This window comes from Euprymna scolopes, chromosome 10 (assembly GCF_053919585.1).
Source record: "Euprymna scolopes isolate OS-2025 chromosome 10, ASM5391958v1, whole genome shotgun sequence".
Classification (NCBI taxonomy): Eukaryota; Metazoa; Mollusca; class Cephalopoda; order Sepiida; family Sepiolidae; genus Euprymna; species Euprymna scolopes.
The window spans coordinates 69,946,481-69,971,226 of NC_136491.1; the positions used below are offsets into that span (position 1 = coordinate 69,946,481).

The 24,746-nt window shown below is 30.5% G+C and overlaps 1 protein-coding gene across 2 annotated transcripts in view; it reads left to right on the forward strand.

Moving 5' to 3' along the window:
• Nucleotides 1–280: 280 nt before the first annotated feature.
• The window catches only part of LOC145286082 (CTP synthase 2-like), a 73,623-nt gene continuing 49,157 nt past the window's right edge, over nucleotides 281–24,746 (forward strand). The window contains exons 1-6 of one of the 2 annotated variants that reach the window (XM_080134753.1): nucleotides 281–431; nucleotides 12,453–12,645; nucleotides 16,107–16,277; nucleotides 19,181–19,281; nucleotides 22,612–22,728; nucleotides 23,854–23,937. In XM_080134753.1, coding sequence (XP_079990879.1) covers nucleotides 12,480–12,645; nucleotides 16,107–16,277; nucleotides 19,181–19,281; nucleotides 22,612–22,728; nucleotides 23,854–23,937 — 639 coding nt within the window. In that variant the 5' untranslated portion in view covers nucleotides 281–431; nucleotides 12,453–12,479. The remainder of the gene's footprint in view (nucleotides 432–12,452; nucleotides 12,646–16,106; nucleotides 16,278–19,180; nucleotides 19,282–22,611; nucleotides 22,729–23,853; nucleotides 23,938–24,746) is intronic. The other variant, XM_080134754.1, reaches the window with a different exon arrangement.

Consider the following 24,746-nt stretch of genomic DNA (forward strand, 5'->3'; position numbering starts at 1 on the left):
ATCTTTTCATTTGTATTTCCCCATGTGCCATTTTTTTTTTTTTTTTTTTCTATTTACTACTTGTGCTATTTTTACCTGTGCCATTATTACCTAAATTCGCCGCAGTCGTATCAAAGCGAAACAAAAACAGTAAAAACAATAAACGAATTTGGCGGTAAAATGTTCATTTTTTTTTTTTTTTCTTTTTTCATTAGGGAGGGATACTAAAAGATAAGAAATGAACGTTGTGTCACGACTTTGTGTAACGACTTTGTTAGATTTTTGTTTCAAAAGTGAGTTAGGGTTCTTTGCATCCCATAATGCAATTTGCAAGAGCCATGTGTTTCTCTGTCGCTCCTTCTAAACAGTCGCTAAAATAACTGAAGCCTTTCCACTAACAGCGCCTTACTCTTGTCGGCGGCTTTCAAAACGATTTTTTTATTTATTTTTAGGTGAGTTTACGTTTAACAGTTGTATTTTAATTAGTCTTGAACAAAAATTATTTATCTGAAATGAAATTATATTTTTTAATATTTTTTTTCTCTTCGCAAAATGAAGTGCAAATATATCTTGTTCTAAAATGGCGCGAATATTATATCGAAATTATTTGCGGAGTTTATTATTTATTTATTTACTTTAGATATACAACTTAAATCAATTTACAATGGAACAATCATATTGAAGACTCCCAAGGTCTAAGTTACCGCTATTTAAAAAATGTTTTTCTAAAATGTAAAATTATTTCGAATAGCTAGTAAATGTTATCGACTTCCAGCCACCATGTGCACTAATGATTTCGTTTTTGTTTTTGTTTTTTTACATTACATATTAACAATTAAAAAAATACTTGTATTCTTCACAAACCAGCTGTTAATTGTGAGCGAAATATGATGGTCCGTGGTCCGATTGTTAATTTCACTACCGTCTCGTTTTATTACCTTTTTGCTTCTATTGTGTAACTTATCAAAAAAAGAAAACATGTTGATCTCCTACGTCGTATTTTTACCTTAAAAAAAAAAAAAAAAAAAAAAAAAAAGAATCTCGGCATTTTTTTTTTTTTTTTTTTAATTGTTTTACACGTGTTTCGGACAAAAAAAATCTCGGCATTTTTTTTTTTTTTTTTTTTTGTAATTTGTTTTACACGTGTTTCGTTTCGGACATGTCTGACCCAGCAACTTAATTCATTCGGACCCATTTAGTCATCAGGATCGAAACACTAAAAAAGAAATTCACTTTTGTAAATTAAATTTTTCAATAATTTACAAAAGTAAATTTCTTTTCTAGTGTTTCGGCACAAGGTTAACTTCCCTGATGACCGAGTCCGTCCTGTTAATTACGGTAATTTTCATTAGAATTCTTGAAATTGAATGTTTAGATGTGGCCGGACAACAGCCACGTTTTAGTGCGTGTTTTTCCTGTTCCCCAGTTTGTGCAAAGCTTCGGAACAAAGTCCGCATTTTTAAAAAAAGAAATATTAATTTTAAACTGTTAACGTTTCGAGCGCAATAAAAATATAAAAAGTAAAAGAATAACCGCCGTCTCCAGTCGAGTGCGTATGCGTTTTTTTTTTTTTTTTACGAGGGGAGGGGGTATAAATCGCTCTCTGCGCTCTTGAAAAATCTATAAAATCACCCAATTTAAGACTAGAGTGATTCTGTAAAATTACCTATAAAAATAAATAGAAAAATACTTCTACAGAATATGAACCATACTGTTTGTTTTAAACCTTAAGTGTTAGATTTAGTTCGACAAAAGTCTTCTTGAATCTGTTCCAATTCTGTATTAATCAATCGAAACGCTAAAATAAATAATGTTGCGCCCTTATATAAATGCCGTAAAAATGATAGTCCCATTTATTTGTCTCCCAACGATAGCAATTCAGACAGGATTGGTTAATGTGGAAATATCCGGCTGCTCACTTCAGAATGGGGGTAGAGGCACGCTGGATTGGGACAAAACTGAAAAATAAAAATAAAAATCTCCAGCCAAGAAGGGTTTCTTTTTCCATGTGTGAGGACAGTTGTACGTAAAGTCGGATAGAAAAATGGGCTCCCCCCCCCCAAAAAAAAATTTTTGGTGCTTGTGAACTTATTGAGCCGCGATATTTTTAAATAGTATTATCAAGTTACATTAAAGTTTTACGGTATGTTTTTTTTTTAATTAAATTGTTTAATGAACGCACAGAATAGTTACAAAATGCCCTCTCCCCATGTTAAGAATAGCTTTCTAAACGTTATTTCAGCACGGTCCAATGTACTTAACAATTATTTTGAGAAGGTAGCAAAACGATGTGCGTATTTAAAAACAATAAGATGATGCGCTTTGGTTAAACGTAAAGAACAAACAAATCGTCGGTCGGTAATGAACGCACATGAAAGCCAACGTGTAACGAAAACTTACGGAAATAATCAATCTTGATGTATAAACTGAAAAAAAAATACAGAAATATAAATTAGTTTAAAATATTAATTATTATAAACTATGTAATATTTTACAATTTAAATCGTATTTTTATAACATTTTTTTGTGCTCATCCATTTTGAACCAATATATGGAATATTGCGGTTAAAAAGAAAATAGCACGATAACCTATGGTGTAAGTTGTCTGTTATAGCAACAATTACAGGGTAAATTTTCATGGATTTTGTTGATCCATGAAAATTTATCCAGTACTTTTGTTGGTGCTTGTCCAGAATGTCTCCTATATGTTAAAAAAGAAAAATCTGACGTTTGTACTTGTGACTGAAAGAAAATATCGGATTCCAAAAATTATGTAAATTGATAAAGTAGTTTTATTTTTATAAAGAAAATCATTTGGTAATTTTTCCTCCTCTTTTTATTGGGGGGGGCGTATTCAATTATAGAACTTGTGTAGTTTAATTAACCGTTTTTCCGTAAGTAACGCGCCGACATTTATCGAATATACCGTTTAACATTTCACAAAAATTGTTTATATTGGGGTGCTGGTGGTGGCAGCGGACCCTCCACCGCCCCATCCCCAATGTAAACAGAATTTTTGTGAAATGTTAAACGACTCGGTAAATGTCGGCGCGTTACTTACGGAAAAACGAAGCAGTGAGTGCACCTCTGTTAAACTACACAAGTTCTATAATTGAATACTCCCCCCCCCCAAAAAAAAAAAGAATGGAGAACACAAATCTGACGTCACGGAAACATGCGGTCCATTTTTCACAATCGTTTGGCAATCCCTAGTGATCAGTAGGTATCACCAAAACAATGTTCCTGTAACGTCAGATTTTAACTATACAAACTATGAAAAAGCAGAAGCGACTTAATGATTTTTAAAAACCTTTGTTTATCTTCTTCAAACTGCAATTAATAATTAATCTTTGTTATAATTTTGTTAAGTTTTAAGATTTACAGTTTAACGATTAATAATAAACATTTGTATATTAAATATGAAATACGGTTTTACTGAGTGTTCTTTTGGTTACCTACGGGCTTCCATATTTTGTTTGGTAAAAAGAGACAAACAAAATATGAGGGAGGGGGGCTCTGACAAGAGCCATGTTTATGTAAAAACTTGATATTTAAAAAAAAAATTTCAACACAAAATCTATGTTGTAACGGAATATTTTGAAATAATGGAATTTTAATAGTTTTAATCTTTTAAAAATTAATTAATGCTTACAAAGTTTCTTTTTCTTGGCAATTCAACTGATTATAGTATATATTAATAAAAAAAACGCTATTTAAAAAAACCCCATTAAATTTATCTTTTTTTTTTTTTTTTTTTTTTTTTTTAATTGCAACTTCAAGGTATATTTTTGTTCAATACGTGTATTTAAACTTTTAAAAAATAAATATTTTTTACTTTTATGTTTCATAATAAATAGAAATTTCGATAGATTTAAATATATTTTGTTTGAATTTCAAAAAAAAAAAATAAATATGGGGGGTGGGAACACGCACTAAAAATATTTTCCCTCATATATTTTACGGAAACTGCATTTTATATGTAATTTCATTCTAAAATGGATAAGTATCGAAAATATCATGAAAATCTGACAATTGATTTTTGCTAGATTTATTAAACACGGGTATGTTTTCACATTCAGAATGTCTACTACATGGGAACGTTATTTTAAAGCACCAATTATGTAAACAGGATTTTCATCTCGCAATTTCATTATTTTAGTTCAATGAAAAATTTTTTTTAATTATTACTGGTTTATTTTGCCCTTCTTTTAAATGGTACAAAAGTTATACTGATAATATTAATTTATAATAAAGTTACATCGTGTTACATATAGGGTCGGGTATCCTGTGATGAATTTTGGCAGTCCCTAGTGATCAGTGTTCTGTTGTAGCGTAAGGTAACATTTATCTCTTTTTTTTTTTTTTTTTTTTTTTTTTTTTTTACAAGAGTACCCAGCGTAGTATAAACACCTCCAACTTCCCCATGTTAATAACGGCTTTCAGAATACCCCCCCCTCAACCTCGAAAGCCGTTAACATGGGAAGGTTGGGGTGTTTATACTATGCTGGGTACCTTGTAAAGAAAAAAAAAATGTTAATCATTTTAAGCGAATTTGAGTTTTTCCAATGTCCCCAAGTTATGAATGCCTTTTAAAGTCTCGGAAGTTTGAATTATTTTAAGTTCTCCTTTGTTTTTAGGGTGATGTCGCAATAGGTGTATCAGAATTTTTGGGCAAGTCGCCATTGCGAACATTTGATTAAATAGACTCTCCATGTCTACAAACTTATAACAATATGAAAATGTAATTTCAAACCCTAATTTTTATTTCCATAAAATGAGCAAAGACTAAATTTTAAAATCATAAAAGGTTTAATCGAAAAATATACAATTTTTTTTTTTTCTCATCGGTTTTCTTTAAGAAAGATTTCATGAAAAGCAACAAAATTAACTTAAATCGAGATCTAATATATATATATATATATATATATAACTGCCAAAAAATAACTTACCTGTTCCAAATTACTAAGCTATGGATGCTTCTATTCCTGTATAAGAATTTATCCATATTTATATTTTATATTCCATGTATTTTTTAAATGAAAGGATTTTTCAACCAAGAGCCACGGTAAGCCGTCTTTTCGACAATAGTTTATCTACCATTAGAGAACCCAGATGTTCTTCGATTTGTCAGTTTATGTACGGAAGCATCAAAGTGACAAAAATAATTATTTCAAAAACGTAAAAACAACACATTAGTAATCTCGATAGGGTAGATATGAAGAATTACTCCACCCTCAAAAATTCCTTTAAAATTTCCACTTTTATAGGTTTTCGGGGGCGCTGAGTTGTATTTTTGACATATTTCACTTCAACTACAATGTGGCCAGTATGTGTTACTATACTTTCAACATTTCATTCATGCATTTTGCCTGATTACTAAAAAGTGGCTCGACCAAATGTCGATTTTATTCTTTATTCTCTTAAAGAAATACATGAATTTTTGATTTAATATATTTTAATTCTACTTTATCGAGTGAATTTTTTTTTTTTTAATATCTAAAAAAAGAAAACATTGAATGAAATAGAAAAAATTGTTGTCAGTGTCTAATATTTAGTGGACAATATAAGCAGAACATAAGCTTTCACTTAAAAAAAAAAAAAAAAAAAAAAGGTTTTACACTTTGGACTTTACAAGTAAATTCCAAAAACACTTTTTTAAAATTACAATATATTATTTATTGGTCTTTTATCTTCAATTTGTGATATATAAAACTTTGAGTAAATGAATTATTTTAATAGACATTTCAAAATGGGGGAGGTGAATTTAAAAACGTTTGTCTAAAATATTATATTCAGTTTATTGGAAAGAGCATAAAATTTCACATTGACCCTGGAGATATCGTAAAAATTGAACCAATAGAAAAATTTTGATAGATTTTTAAAGTTTAAAAATTGAAAATTATTTAACTCGTAAAATTCAGTTGACTTCATTACGCAAAAAAAATGGTTGCATGAAGTCGCACCGGCACTTTGTAAACACTGGTTTTTAAAAAATAAAAAATATTTCTATTATTTTTTAAACAACTTTAATAGTTCATTTTGGAAGTATATTTCATAAAGAGAATAAACAACACACTTTAAAAAGAGAAATTACAAGTTTTTTATATTTTATTCGCAGTTTTGTGTTAGGAGAGTCAAAAATTCCTCCAAAATTCTGATACACCTAGTGTCGCGATATCGTCGGTTCGTTTAGCTGCAAAATTTGATTTTCTTACCTAAAAATAAAACTACTTGATCAATTACGTGATTTTTGGTGTACGATATTTTCTTTCTATTATGTGTACTAATGTCATACATTTTTTTTTCATTGTTTGTCTAATATGGGAGAATGTTAATCATGCTTTTGTTTTTAAAAAATAAATTGTCTTTTTATAAGTAGAAAATCGTCATTATTTTGCCATAAATGTCTGTGTATTAGGGGGGGAAAAAAAGTAAACATTACTATTGGCAACTTAAATTATTTAAAATATAATATCACAATTGTATGTATTTGCTAGGTTAAAGCAAGAAAAAAAAACATGCGGCTAAATTCTTGCAAATTCATCCAGTATTGATTTTTTTTTTTTTTTTTTTTTTTTTTTAATAAAATCAAATTTCACGGGTTTAAGTTCTTGGCTGCCATTTTCAGTATAATTAAAGTCAAGGGATATAACCCTAACTTTTAACTTCATTAATACCAAAAATGGTTCCACTGATAAAATTTTGTTTAAAAACAAAAATATTTGAATTTTCGTAAATTTTGGTGCATAGAAGAGCAAAAGATCTAGCTAATTTGCATATTCTTTTGAACATTCATTTTAATTAATTCCCTATTTTTCAGTTTTTCTTGATCACTTTTAGTTAATTATTACGTGTAATTATATTCATGCAGATATTCTACATGGTTTATACTTGTTTAAAAAGATTATAGTAAACAAAACTCTTTCTGTATATTTATGTATGCATATATATATATAATATATATATATATAGAGAGAGAGAGAGAGAGACTTATATGCAATATACTGAGTTTGTGTAATTCAGTAAATTTTCTGGGATAGAAACTAATAGAGATGGCGTAAACGGCAGCAGGAGAGTGGGCACAAAAATAAGCATTAGAAATAAAAACAAAAAGAAAAATACCACTGTATTAGGGGATTGGATTAGGGAACTTAACAGAAATAATGAAAATTTTGAATTAAAATGGTCAGTAGTGGACAGGGGGAGGAAGTACAGCCCTGGGAAATCAAAAAGGTGCAATCTGTTTATTGGAAGCCTTCTACATTGTTAATTCCAAAGAGGAAATTTTTAATAAAAGACTTGATGCCATACAGGGATGTTTTCATAGAAATAGATTCTGCTATCACGCCTTAAATGTAACTGAGGCATAACCTTTCTATAACAATAAGGATCATTGGATGCCAAAATTAAATTTTAATGTAGAGTTAAATAGGTAGAATTGTTACAATATAAATGAAGGATCCAAATCTAACATGCGAATATAGTTTCCTTTCTTCTTAACCGGGTAAGAAATACAAATAAAGTATATAGTTCATCTATGAATGTTTTTTTTTCTCCATAACGGCAATCATTCTTGTATTCAGTCATAGCAGTATCAACGGTAAAATAAGTAACACCCTCTTCAAATCAATAAAACAACTCAGCAATTAATCTAGTTATTATTAAAAATTAAATTAGCAACTTGGGCTGTTAATCCATTTCAATTGATTTTGTCATCTGACACCCTAGGTTGGTAGAATCCATGCTTACTTACTTATTCTCCTACTTCACTCCATGGTATAAGTGTTTTTCACCCATAAATGCAGGAGTAGACATCTTCCCACCGGAGTAAAACACACTTGGAGCCATGGGTGGTTTTGCTGTCAGAATAATAGAGGACATACAATAATTTATTTATTTAGACAACTCAAGAACACAACGCATGAATTATATGACAGGAGCAGCATAAGTGATTAATAACAGATGCGGCTTACACAACCCATTCCTTTAGATCAAAAACTTGATTTGTTAAATAAGCCAATGTAGCACGTTCTGGACCTATCTGATTAAATTAATTATTAAATCATAGTCGCCTTCAAGTAATCAATGAACCGAAAACACAAACGGCCTGAATTACCTCCCTTTAACCATTCTAAGAAACAAAATCGATCCAGTTTCAAACAGAATTAACTAGCAGTGCTTAACAACTTAATTGGATTATTTCCCTTCAAATCATCCTAAGCAATGACATAAAAACATTTTTCAAGTAAAATAACTATGAATCTTCAGACAGTAAATAGATTAGAACACTTCACGTGAAATGTCCTACAAGGTTTATATATATTTAATACACCCATTTTACTTTAATCTCATATTCAATCAAATTCTAAACTGGAAATGGTATTATATTCATGTACCAATAGAACGATAATATATAAACATTACTTGCCACTAATACGAAACTAAAACTAACCGTAACATCTTTACAAGGTTGTTACGGCCATAATATAAATATAGATACCAAACCTTTAAAAAATATTTTTACAAAATAATCAATCATTGGGAAATAAAGGAATTTAGGAACCCAACAAATGGGATATATTTAAAAAAAAAAAATGTTCTTTTTTAAACGGCTTAAGGCTTCCCGTAAAAACTTCACATAACTCTGTTCTTAAATAAGGATACAAAAATTAGGCAATACATTAATATTTAAATGGGCTAGGTAAATGTTTCTCGCATGCTTTTCCCTGTCAGGTTTCTTCCCCTCCCCCCCCCGTTTTTTCTTTCTATTAAAAAAAATGCTACATTGCCTAAAATGTGTTTATTCATAAAGTAAAATGAAATACACTTTTTGCCATCAACACCTTGTCTTGAAATCTTAAATATGCACACACAGTATATATATATTTAAAAGATTTTGTTTACCAAATTCCTGTCAGTTTTTGGTCTACATGCATGAAACTTTATATTTGGGTTTTAGCCAGGGAAAATCGGTACAAAAGTGTGAAAATTAAATAAAAAAAAAATTTGCCAGGTGACGGTCGAACGACGACATTACGAATATGCATGCGTAACGTAATAGCTATTGGTTCATGTTTTGATTTTTAGCCTTGCAGTAAACCTGTCTTCATAGCTAAGGCATATGGAACCCAATATATTAGTAATAATTTCAAAAGATATTGAACCCAATATATTAATAACGATTTCAAAAGATTTTTAAGAAATGACTCCTGCACCACCACTGATAATCAAAACAATTTACTTTTTCCTTTGACGTTACGTCGAAGGAAAAAGTAAATCGTTTCAATTATCAGTGATGGTGCAGGAGTCATTTCTTAAAAATCTTTTGAAATCATTAATATATTGGGTTCAATATAATATGAAATCTGCATTAATCAAAATATATTTAAGCATATTTTACGACCAGGCAATGCTGGGCAGTCTGCTAGTAATTAATAAATACTAAAAATTTAATTAAAATTGTTTGATTTCCTGAATTTTTTAATGAAAGGAGAGCCATTTACTTAAAATGTTTAAGACTAGTAAATGTGAAGATGGCGGTTACAATGGCTAAGTGATTGATGGCAATTCATTCTACAGAAATGCTTGCATTAAACCCATGCTTGACCTTGTGCCTAATTTGTTGGAAATGAGGTAAAGAAAAAAAAAAAGCTAATTTGGTAAATGTTGGCTTGCGTTTATAAATTTGAAGTAGCCACCATAAAGTTTATAATATAGCACTTTTAGTCTAAAAGTTTATGAGAAGAAATTTTCTTTATTCATTTTAAAATTTAGATTATTTGATCGAAAAGAAACTAGAAAAAAATGTTGGTATTGACAAAAGATCATTTTTATAAAAAAGACATCTTGGTTCAATGAAAGCAACATTTCTAAAAGTTTGATATCAATGACTGCATGTATGAAAACAAAGTTTAAAAGTTATTTCTAAATACGAGTTTTCGTTTGCTTTTTTTTTGTATGTAAATATTTTTAAAAAAATGCTAATAAATTTTATTCAAAGCATGTTAACTCATGTAGAACTAGATATGTTAGACATTTTTAAATGTTTGGCAATCCATTAATTTCTAAATGTAGTTAAATTAAGTAAATAATAAATTATTTTAGCAATACACATGGATGATAGAACGGTTTGGATAGTCACTAATTTCAAGCGGCTTCTGGCAAAAGTCATGTTTCACAAACCAAAACACTTCAAGTCCTCAAAATATTTTGTTCAGAAATGAATATTCTTTCAAATGAATTAATCTATAATATAAAAGCAAAAGTGTGTGTGTTTTTTTTTTTCGTATGTCCGCTAGGTCATTGTTTCTTAGAACTTTTTATATACTTCCTAGATTATAATATGTCCAATTTATGAAAGGCGGTCGTCTGTATCTTATTTCAGCGACTTTTATGTTACAAAATTCGCGCTGTGATTTCATTTTCTCAATGGCGTGATGTTTGACCTAGAAAACCACACGTTGACGTTCGTTTAACCACCTGCTTTTTAAACATTTAATTTCAACCATTATCATTTCTCTCCCCTCGTAGCATTGTGGTAAGTTATCAGGCTATTCGCCTAAAGGCTTTGAGTTCGAGCCTACCTTCCTACCAAAACTTTATGCATGTATTGGGCACTAGTGTCAAGGGAGAGTGCTACAACTATGCTGTCAGAGATCTGATTGATTATAGTACAGTTCTGGGTTGATGGAGAGCGATAAAGAAAATACAGGTAACTAATGCTATGTTGTAAAATTTCTTTAAAGCATATGAAGGCCTGGTCACCTGATTCTAGCTTAGATTCCCTAGACAGGGGAGGGTGTTACAAATATAGACTCCAAGTCCCTGCATGTGTCTGTCAGAGTCCTTATGACCAAGTGGAAGATAACCAGACATATTAAAGTGGTTAGATGGTATGGAGGAGTGCAAGTTAGTTTCACTTAGTGCTAAGATATCTGGGAAGTTTGCTAGGAGAAATAATTCGACATCATCAAAATTTTTAGTCCTCGGATATTTGTAAATGCAAGCCTCAAGGGAGGAGGCAAATTCTTTGAGTGTGTGTCTGGTTTGAATGTTTTTTTTTGGGGGGGGTTTAGCTGTTATTTTATTTTGTAGTTTCAGATCTAGGGTTAGGTGCTAGGCAAAACAGATGTGCATAGCCACCACCATGATACAGAAGTAGACCATCAGCCAGCTTCTCATCTACAGGAATGTGGCCTCGGAAATGCCCACCAGAGATTAGTGCAGGGACGCTTTCCATGCACGACATTGCACTACAAACATCCCGATCTTATACAACTGATAATAGAGCAGCCACTCTAAGCGCTACCAAAGAGTTGGGGCTTCTGTACTGTCAGTTGGAAACAGCAACTGTCAAACCGGTTCCCTCAAACCTGTCTGATAGCAGTCCAATCATGTTAGCATATATGATAAGCAAGCACCCCCAAGATGCCTAGCCATAGGGGAAGGGAATGAGGCAAATGTGTGGGACGGCATTCATTGCCCTAGTCAGGAAACCAGGCTAAGCACTGGACGTCTCTAATGAGTACATGCGGCCGCACCTCTGCTCCTGGCTAATAGGCAAAGAAGGAGTATGGAAGCTGGGCGATAAGCAGAGCCTATCTACTCCTTAAGCAGTTTAGGTTTGCAAACCGGTGATTTGATCAAGTCACCAGCTCTAGGGAGGTTGTCATCAAGGACTGAGGAGACCTCCCTCCCCCATTTGGTGCCTAGACATATGAGGTCAGAGGCACATGTTTACAAATCGGAGTTTTCCTTCTAGATGGATGACCTGACCAGATCTACGGGTCCCTCAGCACCAAAAGGGTTTTCCCCATGGCTGGTTTCAAAGCCAGGTATTTCTATGCCTCTGAAATGATAGTTTGGATTAATAGAGTAAGTATCAAAGAATTAGTATCTGCTTTTAAGTTACACTCCTCAGAATAGGATTAAAATTGGAAGATGTGGTTACGTTTTGAAAGGAGGTATCTATGAGTATGGAGTGTAGATTTAAGTTAATATCTACTAGGATTAAGAAAAGATCAAATATAGTTTGTGGATTAGTGACTAATTGGAAACTATAGTATAAGGGTTAGGGTGCGTTTCGAAATGTGCTTTAAGTGTTAGCTTTCATGTCAAGCTAATCACTAGTACTTTATCCCATCTAATGAAAGAAAGATATAGTTGCTAGTAAATATAGATCACTTATAATCTGAGCACAAAGTAAATAGGTATTTATTTTATAGATATTCTATAGAGTATAAATATAGGGTAAGCTAATGCATGCCTTAGCAATAGAAATCTATAGATGTTTAGTATTTATTGATTTTTAAAGAGTCAGCCTACTAAAGTTTAGGACTGGAAGCTATACCGAATGTTAATAACATATTAGGAAATTTTTTATTGCAAATGTTTTATCCCAAAACTTTTTTTTAGGAGAGAAAGATTGCTGGTCACCTGATGACCGACATTTTTGTTTTTCTGTCTTGTTTCAGTTTGAAAACATTAAGCATTCTTCAATCATGAAGTACATTTTAGTGACTGGAGGAGTGATTAGTGGAATTGGTAAAGGCGTCATTGCAAGCAGCATCGGAACTTTGTTGGAGGCTTGCAAAGTTCGAGTAACATCAATTAAAATTGATCCCTACATCAACATTGATGCGGGAACATTTTCCCCTTATGAACATGGTAAGTATTCTTTTGTCCATATTTTTTAGTCTTTATATCTTTACTCTAAGACCATGGCCTGTGCAGTGGGGACACACAAATCCAAGTTCACATGTGTCTCCAGTTAAGTCATAAACTACACACGATACACTTTCTAAATTTACATCATTAGATTCAATCAATGACTGATCAGACCATGGTAAAAAGAAAATATTTTAATATTCGTTCCTTGAGGAGGAGGTGGGTACCAGGGATCAAATTATTGCACTGAATGGGGATTATTTATTTTCATGCTTACTGTGAAACATTTAAATTAGGTCAAAACATCAGTTTTCTATTGAACCAGTTGACAAAGAGAGATAGGTAAAAAAAAAAAAAAAAAAAAAAAGTTACATAAATTTTTAAAAACACTTATTTTGTTGCCTGCAATGCTAAATAAACTTGCTAGTTATTCAAACAACTCACAATTGGATTTGGGAGGGAGAGAAGGTGGTTTGATTATGAAAACCTGAAATAACTTCCTCGTTAGCTAACATTTTGGCTGCTTGTTGAGTACTTATTACAATGTGTTATTCAGAAGGGAAACAATGTTTTGGAATGTGAAAACAAATCTGGTAATAAAACATTTTAAAATGCTTAAAAAAAAAAATGACTAAGAAATAAAGACATAAAACAAATTTGTTACATTGCTCACCCCCACCAACGGGATGGGGACACCATGTCACTTATAAATGTTTGATGTAGAGCTACTGAACTTGCCATGATGACCCCACCTTGAGAAGGGTGGGGTGGGGTTACGGGTTACATCGTTCACTCACATGAACAGTTGAGACCCAACGTGGGGTCAACTTATAATGGGGAATTTGTGTCAAAGATTCTCCCCCCCCACCCCCCAATGTTCGTTTGAGGAGGTTGCTTTGGTTTTGATACCCCAAAAGCTTGAAGTCATCTCTTTACATCTACTCCCCCATTTCATAGCCTTTCATAAATCAGTGCATTTTTTTTTTTCTTTTAACCCAGTAAGTAACAGGTATTTCTGCTAGTACAAGATAAGTTCTGTGTATTTTTATTTTAGACATTTACATGTTTTATAAGGGTTTGGGAGTAGGAGCTAAAAATTAAGGTTAAGGAAATAGTTGGGAGAAAGTCCTTAAGTTAGTTGTAATTTTTTCTAACCCCCCACCCCCAATATTAGAATTCTGTTCGAAAAAGCAGCAATGGCTAAATTTAACATGTGAGATACATGATTCCTGTGTTCATCCTGCGTCATATGGGGCTAGCTCTTTCTAATAAGTTCATCACGTCCTGAACACTGGCTGACTAAGCACGGCAATTCGAACTTGTTTCTGTTATGAGTGCAAGCCATTTGCGTTTCCAGCGACGAACCCCGTAACGGTGAGGGCTCAGAATCAGTTCAGCATCTTGCTTCCCAGATTAGGAAATTCATTTTGATCTCAGTCCTTTTTATTTTCTATTGGCCACTCAATCATGGTATATAGATATTGGTGTATATCACTCATTAAGACCACTTTAGAATCGTAGGTTGTTTTATCGTTGGACAGAACTTAATGGCTCGTGGATGGGGTACATCTGAGATGATTTTAACTTATTTAAAGTCTCGAGTGGTTCACATTCACAGCATGGAACTTCGGATCCAAGATGTTAATTCAAAGAGCCAGTTGATTTATTGTGTTGTCTTCTCTTAGATAAATATTTCTTCTATTGCAAATTTTGTATGTAGCATGCATCTAGGCATACAACATTCTGCACATTTAGACACTCACACATATGCACTTTTTTCCGATAAGGTATGGAATAAGGACTCTGGAAACCGTGAGACTCAACCAGGACACATTTCAATCGACATCGGTTGACTGCCAACATGTATCATTTGGAAACAAACATGCATAACCTGAGTTGTTTATTTCTTTTTATTTTTTTTTATATAAAGGAAAGATTTATTTTTTTTTGTTAGTTGAATTTTTTTCTTGGTAGGGGGGTTCTTTTTTTAACAAAACATTTCAATAAACAAACATTTTTTTTTTTTTTTTTTTTTTTTATGAGAATTTTGGATACTCACCTTTCACTTTTGGTGAGTGAAGAAGAAATCCTTCTAGACTTGGGCAATTTTTATGCATCAAATATTAAATGTTTAGTTTAATTTACAAAACTTAATAAACTAACAAAACATTGCAGAGATCAGTTTACAAACTTCATTTTTTTTTTTTTTTTCTGTAAGCAACAAGTGAAATAGGATGTAACAAATACATAAATTTATTTTAAAATCTTTAACTTTTATTGAAAAAATATTCTATTTATTTACCTAAAAAGTATTTTCTGAGTATCTTTCCTGCCACAGAAATTCCTTTGAATAGGAATTTAAGTGAGTGTTGATTTAATAAACCATTTATGACGATTCCAATAGCTTTCTATTTCTGTGAATGGTTTACAGTATGAAAATCTCATTGTTTTGTCACACTATATAATTTTCCACTCATCACATATCATGCGATTAAATTTAATATTTTAAAAAGCTATTTAAAAAATATTTTTTGTTGCTAAAGTTAATGTTTTAATAATATTTAAATACAGACTGAGGTAATTAAAAAAATTTTATCAATCCAGAGTACCTCTTTCTTGGGAGGCCAAAAGTTATTGTATTTTTTTTTTTTTTAATTTGTGTATTTTATAAATTTAAAATATAAACCACATGATTGTAGAGAATGAACTTAATAAAAAATATTTTAACAAGATAGACACATGATTTTTTTTTTTTTTTGTTAGTTGAATTTTTTTCTAATGAGAATTTTGGATACTCACCTTATTTTTTTTTTTTAATTTTTGAGTATCCAAAATTCTCATTAAAAAAAAAAATGTTTGACACATGGCAAATGGTATCTGCATTTGTATATTAATGAGTTTTTTTTTGTTTGTTTTAAAAAGCAGAATACCCTACTAAGAAAAAAACACAACCTACATAAATATGTTCCTCCAACTTGTGTTTAAATCTTTCTTTTTATATTAAAGATCAACAAATAAAACAAACCACCCAGATTGTCTGTTTGTTTACAAATTACACGTGTGTTGACAGTCAACCGGTATCAATTGAAAAGTGTCCTGGTTGTTTCTTGGTTTTCGGTGTCCTTATTCCATATGTCATCCGATTTTTTTTTTTTTTTTTTTTTTACATAATTTAAATAACTATATATTGTGAGATTTCTGCATGGAGGATCTATAATTTGAATTTAAAAACAGGTCATATTTCTGTTGATGTTATTCATGTTAAATTCCAGGACATTGTCAATCCATGAATGGTGATAATGTTGAAAAGCAAGGTGAGAAAAATATGAGAATGTGTTTTGTTATTGAAAAGGATTGATTTAAAATATTTTTGTTGCTGTCATTTAATAGTAGCTTAATGTATCAATTGAAACTTTGAAATTATCTTTTTTTTTTTTATTTTATTTTTTTTTTTTTTTTAGGTGAAGTATTCGTACTTGATGATGGTGGAGAAGTTGACTTAGATTTGGGCAACTATGAACGATTTCTCAACATTACTTTGCATAGAGATAATAACATCACAACTGGTAAAATTTATCAACATGTTATTAACAGAGAAAGAACTGGAGACTATTTGGGCAAAACAGTACAGGGTAAGAGTTTTTAAGTTTCTTTTCTTAAATTAAAATGTTTTTTTTTTTTCTTATATATATATATATTTAGTTGAGCATATTGGGAAGTGATACACGATATACTATTAGTGTATTAAGCGATGCTCTTTGTGTAAACAAATCGAGCTTAGGTATTTGGACAATGTCAAAACACAGTTAATTCACTACCCACACGGCAGCAGCCAATTCAGCATAATGGTTCAAAGCCTTTACTGTGGCATGGGCGGTTGGGTTTTGATCCTGGTTTGAGGTAGTTGCCTGTCTAGCCACACTGATGAGCTGTGATACAGAACAATACTGTATGTGGATGACTATATTGTGGCAATATTGAGATATGTCCATATTGTATTAATAAAAATAAATAAATTTAATGGTTAAAATTCCGAGATGCAAAGGAATTAAAACCACCAAATGAACCGTCACCATGACGACAGTGACGAGAGAAAAAAAAACAAACCCAAAAACGCTAATATACTTAAAATACAGAAAAATATAATCAGTGTCCCTTCAGAAGAAAGTTAACCCTTAAGAATTGAGTTGCAGAAGAGATTCCAAGGAGAGAACACGTCTAAGCAATTCCGCTGATAAAAACAAAAAAAGAAATATGAAGGAAAACATATTTGATGTCAATCAGCGTAAAATGAAGGTCGGTTTGTCTTTTACTCTTTTCATTTGTCAGTTATAAAGATATATCGGACCACTTTAAGAGAACTATTAAATGTCGAAAACTCAGAAATGTCGCTAGAGTTTGACATAAAAAAAAAATATCGCTGGAAAGAAAGAAAAAGGAGAAATAAAATAAAACAAATAACATGAGACAGACAAAATAAACAAAAGGGAAAAGCAACAGAAGTAGTATCCCTTGTTCTATTATATAAAAAAAAAAAAAAAAAAAAATACTGATCTAAGGGGCGCAACTCCGTAAATTATTTCTGTTGTAAATTTTTCTTTTTTTTTTTTTTTTTTCTTATTGGGAGTTTGGTACGCGAAATATATATATACAAAAAAAAGAGAAAGGAAAAAGAAAAGGACTTATGAATTTATATTATCATCTTTTGAAATTTGTATATATTACCTATTCGTTCTTTGATTCTGTTCATTATATATAAAATAAAAAGATAAACACAAAAAAAGAATATATATATATATATATATGGTGGTTGTCACTTCTTGACAGAAGACCATCTTTCCCTTGCTTTATTTTTTGATTACTCATTCATTTTCATGTATTTTTTAAATATATATATATATATTTTAATTATATACACATACATATATACATGTGGAGATGTGATCAAGATGCATCAATTCCTATTTTCTGTGGGAACGAAGGTGGCTCTTCAGACCAGCCCTGCTCTTACAGTCTGTTGCAAAGGTTAGACTTAAGCTGAGATTGAAGGATGCCAACTCATGCTGCTCTACTGTGGACGCTCATGACACTTCAGGCCTCCACTCGATTTACAGACCACAGCAAACAGAACATCTGTGCCCTGCAATATTTTCCCCATCAAAGAAAGATTGATCTCTTGCTTATGTGCATGTGTGTGTATATGTCCATATATGTATGTGTATATATATATATATATATATATATATATTACATACATGCACGTTTAATTGGTTGTCTTTTCATGTTAAAATATATGCTGAAATTTCTCTGGCCTATCATTTCTTACAGCGATAGAACAGCCGATTGCTCAATACATCCATTCATCTGTCATCTGTTTTATAAAACTACCGTGTTTCAAGTCGAGAAGAGCAGATAATTATTACCCCCATTTAAAATGCTCTTTTTGGCAGAGGAAGTCAACAAAATACGGCCTGGCGCATAGCTCCTCTCGTCCTTCCACACAACCTGAGGAAATTATTATTATTTTTTTTTTAATTAATTTATCACAATTGGTTAACAAAGCTAACCTCAGAGGGAGCATGTCACTATATATATATATATACATATATATATATACACTAGCAGGCCGCCCAACATTGCCCAATCGTAAAATACGCTTAAGTATATTTTGATTAATGCACATTTCGTATTTATTATATTATATTGGACCCAATATATTGTAATGATTTAAAAAGTTTAAAAAAAAAAAAATGACTCGTGCACCACCACCAGTAATCGAAAAAAAAAAAAAACCAAAACATTTAGCTAACAATTTTTCCTTTGACATTAATGTCTGACCTATCAAGACATGTTTAACAAGACTAACTTTTTTATCTAAAACTGGTGACTGAAGTATGTGTGCTCAGAGCAAATTTCCTGAGTTGAGTGCCAAGCAAGATGTGCGTCCAGCTCAAAATCTTCAATATCATATTGAAAAATTAAATTTTAGGAGTTATTTTCTTGTTTAAAGCTGAAAGTTTTGTTTTTCTTTTTTTGAATCTGAGTGATTGAATTTAGTTTCTTTGAGTTGAATGACAGACATTATTTCCAACATGATTTCAACATGGTGAATAATTTTGTTTAAAGTGTTGGCACCTTCCAAGATTGTCTTCAACTGATGAACAAACCTCCTACGATTTCTGGGTAGGTTTTAGTCACATAATGAATCAAATGGTTAATCTTGTATCATGCATAGTTTCTCCTTGTATGGTCAGGTTCTGTAAAATTGAAAATGATGAAAAGTTGGCAAATTATATATAACTTGATAGATTTATTTACTGAGGTTGTAATCTATGCCGAATTGGGAGATTTTATAATTATAGGCTTAAAAATTACATTTTATGTAATTTAGTGTCATTAGAGTAAATATTAATTTTTTTTTTCTCTCAAAAAATGTTTAATATTTTTGTTTTATTTTAATAAAAATGAATAAAAATTGCCAATAAAGTTGCAATGATAGATTTTCATAAATAATTTACTTTTTTTTTCTTTACAGTGGTGCCACATATAACCGATGCTATTCAAGAATGGGTTGAAAGAGTTTCTAAGATCCCGGTGAATGCTACAAATGAAACTCCAGATGTTTGCATCATTGAGGTACTCCTTATTCCTCCTTCCTCCTGCAAAACATGCATACACAATAAGACTGGAAATAGAATGGTTATGATAGTTGAGGTTTAACATGTTAAATAACAGTACAAAATATTTTTTTTTATTTTTATTTTTATTTTTTTTCAGAAATTAACCATGGTTTTAAAGGTTGAAAATTAAAGCATTAGTGAAAAATTTTCTATCAAAAAAACAAACAAACAATCTGTACTGTTGATGAAAGATACTTGTAAATATTATTTGATAGAATATATATAATATATATTTTTTTCCTCAACATCTCAGGCCTTGATGGAGGGAAGACAAAAACTTGGTGATCTGAAATAACAGCAAAGGGGAGACTTGATTCCAAATATTTTTCATATGTTATACTTCCCCTCTTTGGTTTTCATACATGAAGTAAATTTCACAGTGTATAAGGATTATTTGATACTGGAGATATTCATAATTGTACCCTATTTCCAAAATAGAGGAGATATATGAGAAATATTTGGAATCAAGTCTCCCCTTACTATTATTTCAGATAATTTGAAACCATAACAGCAAGTTTTTGTCTCCCCTCTGTCAAGACCAGAGCTTTTGGGGAAATATCAGATATTTTGTAATTCATATGCAAGGCTAGGAAAACAAATGACTATGATTGAAGTATTGGTAAAGGTGCAGTATCTTTCCACACACAAAAAATTCATTAAAATTATCACTATTATAGGTTTTTGAGCGTGCTGAAAATGAAAATAACAGTAAAAATCCCAGGAAACGAGTAGTTTCCAAGGTATGAAGAAATTAAAAAGAGGAGGATCACTTTTCTATATTAATGTACGTCCATTTTATAAGCCAAGGTGACCATGAAGTTTGTCTCCCCTCATTTTAGCTCGTTTTACGTTAAATTAATATAGAAAAGTGATCCCCCACTTGAAACTGGAATGTGCGACCTTAAGGGCAAATTTCACATAACTCTATTTCCTCTGAAACTAAAAGTCACAGAGCAATGCTAGGGGTCTTTACAGACCGTTCCTTTATAGGTCTTTAGCCAGTTAAAATAGTTTTTAAGAGACCAAAAATGGGTGAAAATTGAAAAAAAAATAGTTATACATTTTGTACTTTTGTCTTAGTTTATTTTTAATTTTTAATCAATTCGTATGTATGTCGCATTAGTACAGTGGAAACGTCATCAGCTTTGAATGCTATAGTTTTGCTTTTGGTTTCGATTCTAGCTTATGGCACCCGAATGCTTTTACTTTTAAAGTCCCAACTATAATATAATATATACAAAATCTGAACAAATTAAAATATTATATTTAGTCGTGTTTTCTGACTGGGTAAAACCCTCCCTCCTCCTGCTAGTTATCAATAAAACACAAAGATAACTGAGAAATATTTTTATTTTGATAAAATAAAAAATAATTTATTGATACGATCTCCTGAAAACTCTTTGTTATTATTAAAGTTTACATTATTTTAAATACATTAGTGTTTATTATTGTATGAAATATTGGCTCTTGTTCATTGTAAAAATAATTTTTTTTAAATTTTCAAATGTATTAATATTATATATATATATTTTTTTTCTTTCAAATTAAATTTTATCTTAGAAGTTTATATTAGAACTAGATTTTTTAGCCTGTTAAAAAACAGGCAAAGGTTATATATAGCCTGTCAGTTAGAAAAAGTGCTTCATGCCAAATTAGTGGTTGAATATAGTTAAACGTGCTCATTTTTGCAATAAATATTGATCCTAATATCATTGAACGGATACCATAGAAGTTCACTGCACCTAATCTTAACAAGTCTATACAAAATTTCAACCAGATCGTCCCAGTAGTTTCCAAGGAAAGTGGAATGGACAGGCAGACAGAAATATAATAAAGATACCATAATGTTCCAGTTTTGTATTAAAAATAAAGCTGATAAAATTTTATACTCAACATTATTAACCTATATTAAAATACCATAATGTTTCAAAACTGATATAATTTATGCTTGACAATCTTAATCTAATTTATAAAACTCACTATGTCTGTCTGTCTCCATTTTAAACTCTATTTCTTCTGAAACTAAAAGTCGCAGAGCAGTGCTAGGGACCTCAAATGATTGGATTTTTTATAGACCATTCTTTGTGTCTTTAGCCGGTTAAAATAGTTTTTAAGGAGTCAAAATTAAAAAATTGTTATACATTGTGTACATTCATCTTAGTTTATTTTTAATCGGTTCATATGCGTGTCATATTGGTACAGTGGTAATGTCACCAACTTTGAATTCTACAGCTTTGCTTTTGATTTTGATTCTAGCTGATGGCACCCAAATACTTTTTAATCATGACACTATAATGATATATACGGAATCTGGGCGAATTAAAGTCTCATATTTAAGCATATTTTATGGCTGGGCAGATGCGCCTGAAGGCAAAATGTAAGTATAACATCCTATGTGGGAACAGTAGACCAAATAATACAAATATATAAGTGTAAGTCTTTTAGATAATTAATAAAAATGTTTCCATAAAGTTACCTAAAAGAATCAGTACTTATGCAGAATACGGACCGTGCTGAAATAATAGCATTATTTAGAAACCCAATCTTAACATCGGGGGGGGGGGCATTTTGTAACTATTCTCTACTATTACCTGACAATTTAATAAATAAAAATACTGTAAAGATATTTCATAATGGATATGTGCACACTTCTTGATTAGGTATATATAAATAAATAAATTTGACCCATACAATTTTTCAAACAAAAAAGGCATATCCAATACACAATATTCCCAAAATAGTTTTAATAAAAAAAAAAAAAATTACGTGTTTTTGACAATTCTTTAAAAAGCACACAAAGTATTTGCAATAATTCTTAATAAAAACTAATTTCAATAATTCTTAATTAAAATAAGATTGAAAAAACTTTTCAATGATTATTAAATAAAGAAAAAAGTAATAAAAAAAATATTACATGCACAGGGGGAGATATAGGTGTGCAAGGGAAAAAGGCGAAGGAACTGATTTGACTTGTCACTGCTACACTGGAAGTTAGAAAGTATGTTAGCCGACTATAACCAAACTTTCATTTCATAAATCACCAAAATAAATTCTATTTTTAATGAACCAACCTAAGAAAAGTACTACATGAAATTTTATTCAGAGTGAGTGTTTTAATATCTTGGACATCAGGTTTGATTCTATCGAAATTAGGAATTGAAAACATTTTGCTGCTTGTCTATATATTTGTACCTTAAAAGTAATTGCATAAATTTTTCAAAACATTTTTAATTATTAATCATTCTTATAATAGTTTATGTCTGATTTGTTTTTGTTTTTCTTATAGTTGGGTGGCACAATTGGAGACATTGAAGGTATGCCTTTTGTGGAAGCTTTCCGTCAGTTTCAATTCAGAGTAAAGAAAGAAAACTTCTGTAACGTCCATGTGAGCTTGGTACCACAGGTAGATATGACATTACTTGCATAAATTCAAATGTATTTTTGTAAACAAAAAAAAAATCATTTGTTCTTGTTTCAAAATAAATTTTATCTTTGAAGTTTTTATATGGTCTGTATTTAACTTCCAGTTTTGGATTTAATTCAAGTTTTGAAGAAAAAAATCTTAGAACTGTATGTAAAAAAATGTATGCTTAAAATTTGGGTTTCATTAAAAAAAAATAAAGGCTTTCCTTTTGTATATTGTAACTATAAAAATAGTAATGCTTGTTAAGTTTAACATTTTTTTAATTATTATTAAAAAGAAATAAAAACTTTTCAAAATATTGCTGTAAATATTCTCACGATCCCATAATTCACTCTATATAAATAAGTTCAGATTTTTTATTTCAAATTAGTTTGAATTCAAATTTTATACTTGGGTCAACATAATCACAAATTAATGACAAAATTGAGGTTGTGGCTCTATTCACAATAAAAATCTAAAATTCTGATTATGTATCAACTACTGATACATTACTGAGTGTTCTATTATCCAGTTGATAGATTAATAAGTCAAATTATGTCAACGTTTCTTTATCATTTATATTTATAAACATGTGAACATATTTTTCAAATAATTGAAATAAAATTCTATGAACATACAAGTGTGCTTATATTTTTCTTTATTTTAATCTTGTTTATCTTACAGTGTGTGTGTGTGTGTGTATATATATATATATATATATATATATATATATATATATATATATAATGATCATCTGTTGATGTTAATACATATAAAACATTTTTTTTCTATTTTTAATTTAAAAAAAAACTGTTCTGCCCATGCTCCCTTGTAAATTTGAAAATATGAAGTCTCTCCACATCTTCATTTTTTTTTAATTAAAAACAGCATTTATTGCCAAGGAAGTCTCTTGATTAATAAAGATGAAATCTTTAATAAAAAAAAAATATTCCCATTAATTTGATTGTTTGAACGTGTCTACTTTTTCCATTTATTGCTGTATTTTTCAATTTAGAAATGTTCAATTCTTTTATGATATATTTTTATTTAATTCATATTCATATCAAAAATAAATTGTCTTCCATTAATTATTTTTTTTTTTAAATATTTTTTTCAATTTGATAGCCTAAAGCTACAGGCGAACAAAAGACCAAACCGACCCAGTCAAGTGTCAGGGAATTGAGAGGCCTTGGATTGTCCCCTGATCTGGTAAATTGCTTTGAACTTTTATGTGCATCATTTTTAGCAGAAATTGAAATTTCATAAAGATTATATGGTTGTAATATGTCTTTAAGTATTAAGTGCATTAAAAAAACATTAAAAACAATTATTTTTTAAAATTTTTGATAAAAAAAAATTTCCAACAAGTGCATAACAAAATGAACAATTTTACCATAAATTTATTTAATGTCAATTTTGTAACATTTCAATAGAAACAATGTTTTTGTTTTGTATCCTCACATTTTAAATTTTGTACACGAGTTTGATTCTGATGTTAGAAGTAGCATCTGTTGCTGTGAAATAGAACAAAATCTTCTTTCACATCTTAAGTTGATGGAAGCAGAAGGATAAGAACATCTATGATCGTAATGTTCATGTGGTACATTTTTTATCATTAGTATCATAGAAAGTACTTGAACCTGATTATATGTTCAAAGATGCAACACCATCTGCACTTTCTTATTTGTGATGAATGAACAGCGGTAGCTTTGTTTTGATTTCTTAAAAACAAGCCAAAACTATATGGTCCCTCCGCAGCCAAATTTTTTGCCCAAAAACTGATTAAAAAGCTTGCTGCATGTCTGGCTACCCTTTATGTAAAATTTCAAACGTTTAGACCCACAATTGGCTGAATAGTTTGCTAGAGATCACAAAAGTAAAAACTTTCGAACTTCGACCCCTTGACAGCCAAATTTTCAACCAAAAAATGATTAAAAAGCTTGTCTTATGTCCGAATACACTTTATGTAAAATTTCAAATGTTTATACCAAAAATTGGCTGAGTAATTTGCTAGACTG